Source organism: Mytilus trossulus, chromosome 2 (genome assembly GCF_036588685.1).
Source record: "Mytilus trossulus isolate FHL-02 chromosome 2, PNRI_Mtr1.1.1.hap1, whole genome shotgun sequence".
Lineage (NCBI taxonomy): Eukaryota > Metazoa > Mollusca > Bivalvia > Mytilida > Mytilidae > Mytilus > Mytilus trossulus.
Genome location: NC_086374.1, coordinates 28,126,498 through 28,135,422, shown reverse-complemented (window position 1 = coordinate 28,135,422; position 8,925 = coordinate 28,126,498). Strand labels below are relative to the sequence as shown.

The following is an 8,925-nucleotide window of genomic DNA, read 5'->3' as shown; positions in this document are numbered from 1 at the left end:
TTCAAGAATAAATGATTTTTTTTAATATTATAATAATTTGTTAACTTCCAACTTTTTTTGACAAACACAATGCACATCCATATTATAAAGAAAACAATAATAAGCATTTTTACAAACTTTTTTTTATCCATTAACAAAATGTGCAATGCAAAAACTTATGATCTTATTTAAAGACAAAGAAAACAGTAAGTATTCAGTTTAAAATAACTTCATTGCTGTCTTTATAATCCTTACAATAATATAATAAAAAAATATTAAAAGTGCTTCATCAACTGTAAATTCAGAAATTATTGTGATGTTTTTATTATTGCGAACAATGTGACAGGGTTATAATCTATTAATTTAAGCTCGTATTTTGAACTCTTTTATATGAATTAAACAAGACTTTTCTCAATATCACAAAAAATTAAATTGCATTTTAGTCTAAAATGACAAAATCACAATTATAAATGCATGCAATAACTTCTGAATTTACAGTATATTATTTGTTGTCATTCTCCACTGATGATTCAAAGATTTGAATGTTTTTTTATTAAATGATGATATAATGATTGTTGCCAAATGGGTGTTTTAATATCACTTTCGAGCACCCCTTTTGGGCTATTTCATGGGGGCAAGTTTTTATTGGTAAAGAAAGCCTTGAGAAATAAGTATATAATAACTGATGCTATTATACGTGTACATGTTAAGTAGTAACTTAAATTCTTCTAAGCTGTATTGCATTTTAATATAAGACTTTTATTATATCATTCTTTTAACTATAGTCCAAAAACTCCAATCTATTACACCTAATATCACAAAAATTGAATACAACCATTTCACATAGCGAAAATGAAAATGTTTATACATCAACATTAGAATGATCGCATATTTTTATATCACATTTGCGTACACCATTCAAAAAAGACAGTAGCTATATTTCAAGATTTTGGAATATTACAATTATGACACTATTGTAAGCTTTGTAGCAGTACAATGAAATTCACCTACATGACCTCAACTATCAAAAATTTACCATAATATTCCTAACTTTGACATCAAGCATTTCAGTTGAAAATAAATCGACAAATGTTCATTGAATGCAACAAAATATGTACTTTTCATTTTGATTTACAGTCTCATCACTCTTTATTCCCTTTGGGGAGTTATTGGTTATTAAACAATGTTAAGACCAGGAGAAATATATAAGCATTAAAAGTGTTTTTGTATTCAAGTAGAGATTAGAAAAAATGTTTTAAAATTTTAAAGCTATAAAGGATTTATCACATCATTAAAATAAAACTAATGCATATTCATAAACCAACCATATTTTTTTTTTCTATCTACCTAAACATGCATGTTAAGTACAACTCTATATAAAAATCAAGTTGAATTTCATTAAAAAAAATGTTGTTATACAAATCATTTACAATGCATATGAAGTAAAACTTCATTAAAGAAGATCTTGCGAATATATCTCATCAGACAGTACAACAAAGGTACAAGAAAATATAAATTAACTCTTGTGTATTACCCAGTGTTTTCTACATGATTTTTACACAGAGTTGTATTTAACATTGGTGTTTGGTATCTGTTTGAATGGAATTCTGTAAGCTTGTGTCTGGTGAATCTGATACTTCACTAAGATTCCTGTCGCTTTCTAATCTTAGTTGTTGTTCAACATCTCTTTGTAATGCCATATGGTCTTGTTCAGCATTTTTCTCCACATTATCATTTGTACTAATACTGTCTACTGGATGTTGTATTCTGTATTGTCTATTATCGGCATCACTGATTTGTTGCACTAATCCCCTATTATTATCTGATGATCTTGTTCCTGGTATGCTATTCTGAATGTCTCTGAAACTGTCTAGATTGAGTGGGTTCTGAAAATCCTCACTCAATGCAGCACGTTCTTGCTCTAGATTTTTTCCATTGATTCCTGTGGTAGTATTCTCAGGATTGGCCAATAACTGCTGTTCTGTGATACAAGGTTCAAGGCGAGATGGTTGTCCTATGTCATGTTCTGGTATAGAACTGCCTGCTGCAGACGAGGGGGGAATGATGCCTGGTCTATGTAATGCCGCTATTGTATCATCAACTATGTTATTGTTTCCTGTACTCCCAGCAGAGAGATTCAGATTTGGATACTGCTGTAAATCTACGCCAGTTGGTGATGGATTATCTTCAGCAGAGATTTCTCTCTCAACATTTCTAATTTCACCATTTTCCTCAGTATTCTCCTCTAAATTACATGCTGGGTTTTCTTGATTATTATGTAAATGTATATGAACAGTTTTAACAGCATCAAATTTCATGTGAGTTGAACTGAGGTTATTAATTAATGTTTTATTGGCTCCATCTGTTATCCCAGGTACACACTCTGTTGCTAGGACTTCTTCATTGTCAGTATTGCTTTTAATTGAGTCATCTGAAATATTCAGCTTTTTCATACTATTGTTCAGTGGAGTTTTGCTCTCCTCAGACGAATTATTGGTCTCATTATCTCTAAAATGATACGATATTTGAAATTTTATAAAGTTCAATTGAAATATATAATATATACTCTAGTTTTATTATTATTTGTGAGATATTAATCTTTCATTGATAGTTGGTAAAGATGAACCACAAATTTAAAAGTTTAAATTTTAATTAGGCTTGTATGAAGACCAAACCATGAAATCGATTATCCACGGATAACTTTTCCTCTATGCACTAAATAAGTTCATAAGAAAAAAATAATGTAGTAGATGCAAAGACTGAATATCTTAAATTACATTTTTGGGTTGCAAATTTCATTTTTTAGGATAAAGGTTATGTTTTATTTATTATCAGTTAGTAGATGAAGTACCATTCGGATTCAAACTTGCCTTAATTCAGTTTTGAATTTCAGCCTAAAGGGTTTAGGAGGAGAACCTGACATGAATAAAATAATTTAGTTTGCAGATAAATTATAACAAAGTCCATGTCATACAAAAGTTAACCCTTAAAATCATTCAGATGAAGAAAGAAAATATAGGAGGTGCAAATATATAACATTCGAGTAAGATTACGTAAAAGCTTCACATAATTATGTCAAGTGGTTCAGTAGCAGTTCAGAATTCACAAGTGGGAAAGAAAAACAAACTAATAATAAAACCAACAGACTGACAGATTTCTCATCAAGATATACTACCTGTTGTTTTTATCAGAGGTAAAACATTTCTCTTTTCAATGAAAACATAACTATACCTGTTAACAGGATCCTGATCAGTAGAAGTTCTGCCATGAAGTCTTGTATCTGTTACTGCAGTAGTCTGGTTAGTACTTCCCTGTATAACTGTTGATGGAACTGCAATTATGATAAAATTTTCACTTAAAAGCTGAGGGCTACAAATGTACATGTCAATTTTATGTCATATCAAGTGCACATTTGCACAATGTATACACACCTGTTTCTTATATTACTGCATTAAAACAGAACATACATATAAAGCAAAATATATGTGAGACTGCCAAATAATTATATGACAGGTAACAGACACAATAAAATAAACATATTAATTTTTTTAACTGAAAAAGTGGAGCCTTTTTTTCAATGAAAAATTTTATTGAGAGAAAGGTGAATACCGGTAAATACAGTTATGATGATGGCTATATTTTTAAACATTTTTTTATGAAATGATATATAAATGAAACGTGATCTGAATGAATAGTTGGCAGCTTACATTTGTATATAAACATTAACTTGCATTATTACCTAGGCTTTGTTTAACTACTTCATGGACAGATGGAAGATCAGCAACATCTAAAAATTGTATCAGCTGCTTCACAGTAACCGATTCTTTACTGCATAAAATGTCTAAGATTTCTTCTCCTGGCTTTTCTTTACTCTCTGAAAATAAAATAAAATTTAAATTACTACTAGCTGTTTCATTTTACAACTATCATTCTACATCAAAATTATCATATCAATCTAATTTTAGTAGGATGATAACCTATAGATGATCCTATTAATTGAAGTAAATTGTAGGTAAAACTTTATTGATGTCAATGAATTCTGAAATGTAGCTCACATTGAAATTCCTACTTTTTCCCTAATAACATATTTATAAATTTCACATTGTTCTATTTAAACATATATGGTAACAGAGCCATACACATCCTTCAGAAGCACAAATGTAATAGTTATCAAAGGTACCAGGATTATAATTTAGTATGCCAGACATGCATTTTGTCCACATAAGACTCATCAGTGACGCTCATATCAAAATAGTTATAAAGCAAAACAAATACTAAGTTGAAGAGCATTGAGGATTCAAAATTCCAAAAAGTTGTGCCAAATATAGCTAAGGTAATCTATGTCTGGGATAAGAAAATCCTTTAGAAGATACAAAAAAAAATTATGTAAGTATAAAAATAATGTAAAAGTTGCAAGTGCTATGAAGAGGTTCAAAATTCAAAAGGTTTGACAAAGTTAATGACGACTAAAAAACTTGGACATAAGTGACACTTTGTTTCGCTCATGAAAGGGGTCCAGTCGAAAGTTTTCATTATCATTATTTCAGACAATATTTTAGAGGTCAATATTACTTTTAGTGAATCAGATTTTCAATTTTAATCAGAGATGTTTTGGTTTTTGATCCTTTTTAAATTCATATCATGATTCTTTGATAGTTCCCATTATCTTCTGAAATGTTGTTTTAAAGATGAACAATTTAACATTCTTATACCGGTACCAAACATTGTATATTTTTATGTTTGAAATTGTTTTAAGAAGAGACCTCTTTTACTATATATTAAAATAAGCATATTTAAATTATGTCTACATGCCATTTATTTTTACATTAGGCATATGTCAAACTTTCACCAGTATCAGAAGTCTTTGTAATGGACTACTCCTAGTATCCAATCAACTATTCTCTGGCAAAGTGTTGCTTGAAACATTGTAATTTCTAAAATGACATTGTCATAGTTTTAGGACACTGTCATGACTGTTGTTATCTGTATCAACATCAAAGAGTATAATATACTTCATTGTAGGAGTTGGGAGTTGCAGATAACCTGATTTAAAATAATTTTGATTCCAATCCAGCTTTGTAACCTCTGACAAAAAGATGAGTGAATAACAAAACAAGGGTAAATTAAACTCAAACAGCTTGTAAAGTCTTTTAAAATGGAATTCTCTGACACATGAGAATCCCTTTGCAGTGATATTGTTTGCCTTAAATTAGTGGAGAATAAAGGCTTTTTCCCCTGGAGAAAAATCCCAATTTAAAAAAAAAATGGCTTAAAATTATTCCCAAAAAGACAACTTTTTTCCCTAACAGTGCAGTCTTAGTAGTATTTGTGCATAAATTCAAAAGGAAAAACCCTCATTTAAACATTTCATGCCTAAAATGACTATATATGCAGATTTGGGGGTCTATTTATGAATATTAATCACTGACAAAAAGGGGTCTTATTTCAAAGAATGAGTTGACTCTTGAAAGGGGGTCTGTAAATTGAAGTTTCAGTCAAATTTGTGGTTTATTTTAAATTTCTCAATTTGATGAAAATGACGCATATTTTCCCAATAAAAAAGGGTAGAGGTAGTTTTGAAAAAAGCCAACAATATCACTGCTTTGCATTTATATCAGCTTTGCCTCAGGGCCACTACAACCATCCTTGGCCATTATTAATACCTCTGGCATGTTACAGGGCCAATAGGAAAAAGTAAAATATTTTAGATTCAGAAATAATTGCAAGGTTTTTAATAAATGCAAATAATGGGACTTGGTGAATATCCCAATAATAAAAACTCACATTATAATATATATCTGATACATTAATACTATAATGTTAGTTTTTATTATTGCGATATTCACCAAGTCCCATTATTTGCATTTATAAAAACCTTGCAATTAATATTATATCTGAATCTAAAATATTATAAACAACCTTGAACCAAAACTTTAACCTATATGAGATGAATAAACTACAGAATACTTGTAAGCACAAGAAAAAATGTAACCCCTTTCTGTCATAGGAAGGTATAAACATATTCTTATTTACAGAAATAGAGGAAGATGTGGGTAACACATTATATGTTTCTATTATAGGACTGTGATTAGTTTATAAGCTTACAATATTGTTATAGGCTTTACTGCAGAATCGGTGATTCAGCCTATATCACACTTACTCAGATCTTTCATTTGTTTTCTTGAAAGCTGCATAATATCTCCAAGTTTGTTCCAGTAATCATTGTTGTTCAACTCAGCAGCCCATTTCTTAAAGACAATATTAGGTACATCTTCCAACAAAGTTTCTGGAAAATTGAAGTTTATATGAGTACAATCTTATAACATGTATAAAATTTAAAAAAATATCATTAGATGAATGTATTTGGTTAATATCTGAACAATTATTTCAAAACTTAAATTACTTATTTTGACTTATTCATAAATTGAAAAGTGGCTTAGGTCAGTATTTTCTATAGATACAACCTGCTTTAGAAAGTAGTGGATATACATGTACTAGAACAACATTGTCTTTTTTCATATCAAATCTAAAAACTTATCCACCTTCAATCTACTTTTCCAAAGGTAAATAACAAATTATCATTACCTTCAGTGAATTTCACCTGTCTAACTTCTGTAGTTCTGTGGAAAGACTGAAATGTAACACCACCACTACTGTATGTATCTCTAGATTCTTGTTCTCTTGTAATGATGGCCTGCAAAAAATCAGAAATTGATAAATCAATAAACAAATAAGAACATCTTTTTAATCAGCATTAAGGGGGGCTTAAGGGTATAAATGACGTTTTTTTTAAATATAGGATTTGGCTATTTTTTTCTATAAACGCATATAACGTACCTCATCATATACTTGATATAAAAAATAAATATATAAAAAAATAGGGTCACCATTCATTTAAGCTCACAATCTGCCTTTGAAAGAAGCATGCATTTTTGTTAAGATATACTTTTTTTCTGTTGAACTATTAGGAGAAGTAGAGGTAACATCTTATTAAAAAAATAACTAAATTACAGAAATTGCTTCAATGTTACAATTGTTTAGTTCAAGTACCATGAGTACGGCTTATTAGAAAAAATAATAAAAAACATAGGCCACCAATTTGTTAAAAAAAATATTCAATTTTAATGCGAAAAAAACCCATTTTTGAACCAAAGGGAGATAATTTGGAGAATTACAACACTGACCAATCATTAACACCTGCATATTTACCTTAGAATTACAACACTGACCAATTAGTAACACCTGCATATTTATCTTAAAATTACACCTGCATATTTATCTTAAAATTACACCTGCATATAAACCTTAGAATTACAACACTGACCAATCATAAACACCTGCATATTAACCTTAGAATTACAACACAGACCAATCATTAACACCTGTGTATTAACCTTAGAATTACAACACTGACCAATCATTAACACCTGTGTATTAACCTTAGAATTACAACACTGACCAATCATTAACTCCTGCATATTAACCTTAAAATTACAACACTGACCAATAATTAACACCTGCATATTAACCTTAAAATTACAACACTGACCAATCATTAACTCCTGCATATTAACCTTAGAATTACAACACTGACCAATAATTAACACCTGCATATTAACCTTAGAATTACAACACTGACCAATCATTAACTCCTGCATATTAACCTTAGAATTACACCACTGACAAATCATGAACACCTGTGTATTAACCTTAGAATTACAACACTGACCAATAATTAACACCTGCATATTAACCTTAGAATTACAACACTGACCAATAATTAACTCCTGTGTATTAACCTTAGAATTACAACACTGACCAATCATTAACTCCTGCATATTAACCTTAGAATTACACCACTGACCAATCATTAACACCTGTGTATTAAACTTAGAATTACAACTCTGACCAATAATTAACACCTGCATATTAACCTTAGAATTACACCACTGACCAATCATTAACACTTTCATATTAACCTTAGAATTACAACACTGACCAATCATTAACACTTTCATATTAACCTTAGAATTACAACACTGACCAATCATTAACACATGTATATTTAACCTTAGAGTTAATACCATGACCGAATCTTAAATACCTGGCCTAGCCTGCATACATTATACATGTTATATTTTGAATTACAACATAAAAAGAGTAACTCATTAAAGGTTTTATAATTATCAAACTCAATCAAGCCTTTGGTAATGGGAAAGGAATCTTTTATATTAATTTAAGAAAACTAATCAACATAAATGACACAAACCTAAAACAAAATATAACTACCTGTGACCCTGCATCAGGACGCTGGCTAAATGTTGTTCTTTGGTGAACACTATGGCTCTCACTGAGTGGATAATTCTGAGCATCTGAACCTGAAGCAACCGAAGGCTTAACAGTTGCTGATGGTATTTGATTATGATGTCGCTCAAAATTCAGAATGCTAGTGTGTATATTTGGGAAATGATCTTTTGCGTATTGTATTATTTCACATGCTATGTCTTGATTATACTCTTTTAAAACTGTCACAAATGACAAAAATGTTCTTGTCGTGCGACGTCCAAGTGTGTCTAGCAGTTTGTCGTTCCCAAGCATCGCACCATCCATTTTAGTTGTTGCCTGTATTTGTTGCTGATCAAAAACTGTGAGGCCTTCAATTATTGGCGTGACTGCACTGGGCTGAACATTCGTTCGTAATACAACGTAAAACTTTCTCAAAATCATTTTGATATCATCGGAACTCATTTTACTCGCTATGTTTATTTATGGCAGGATAAAATCCTTTCTTTACTTTCACTTTCAACAGGAAAGCATAGTTAATCATCCAATCTGGTACCAGAACGGTACTTTACAAGCGAGGAATATTATGCGAAACCAACAAACCACTAGATAGCAGTCATAATTTTTATAATTAGAATGGTTTATCTGTTTACCAAAATAGCG

At 30.2% G+C, this 8,925-nt stretch overlaps 1 protein-coding gene across 2 annotated transcripts; it reads right to left on the bottom strand.

Moving 5' to 3' along the window:
- LOC134706914 (uncharacterized) lies at window positions 1–8,865 on the bottom strand. 2 transcript variants are annotated; one of them, XM_063566280.1, is made up of 6 exons: window positions 8,269–8,865; window positions 6,565–6,673; window positions 6,140–6,265; window positions 3,719–3,853; window positions 3,211–3,310; window positions 1–2,487 (listed from the first exon to the last, which is right to left on the bottom strand). In XM_063566280.1, the coding sequence occupies exons 1-6, from the start codon at window positions 8,725–8,727 to the stop codon at window positions 1,551–1,553; spliced, it is 1,866 nt and encodes a 621-aa protein (XP_063422350.1). In that variant the 5' UTR covers window positions 8,728–8,865; the 3' UTR covers window positions 1–1,550. The 2 variants fall into 2 exon arrangements, with proteins under 2 accessions (XP_063422350.1, XP_063422351.1); XM_063566281.1 differs by having other exon boundaries at window positions 3,211–3,298.
- Window positions 8,866–8,925: the final 60 nt, after the last annotated feature.

What these genes read in the sequence shown, in the direction of transcription:
- LOC134706914 (XM_063566280.1), bottom strand. Translation starts at nt 8,727, where the DNA reads ATGAGTTCCGATGATATCAAAATGATTTTGAGAAAGTTTTACGTTGTA. An exon ending in ACAGGTGAAATTCACTGAAG is followed by an intron (nt 6,266 to 6,564) that starts GTAATGATAATT and finishes TCAATTTTCCAG; the next exon opens with AAACTTTGTTGGAAGATGTA. An exon ending in AGTAGTTAAACAAAGCCTAG is followed by an intron (nt 3,311 to 3,718) that starts GTAATAATGCAA and finishes TCATAATTGCAG; the next exon opens with TTCCATCAACAGTTATACAG.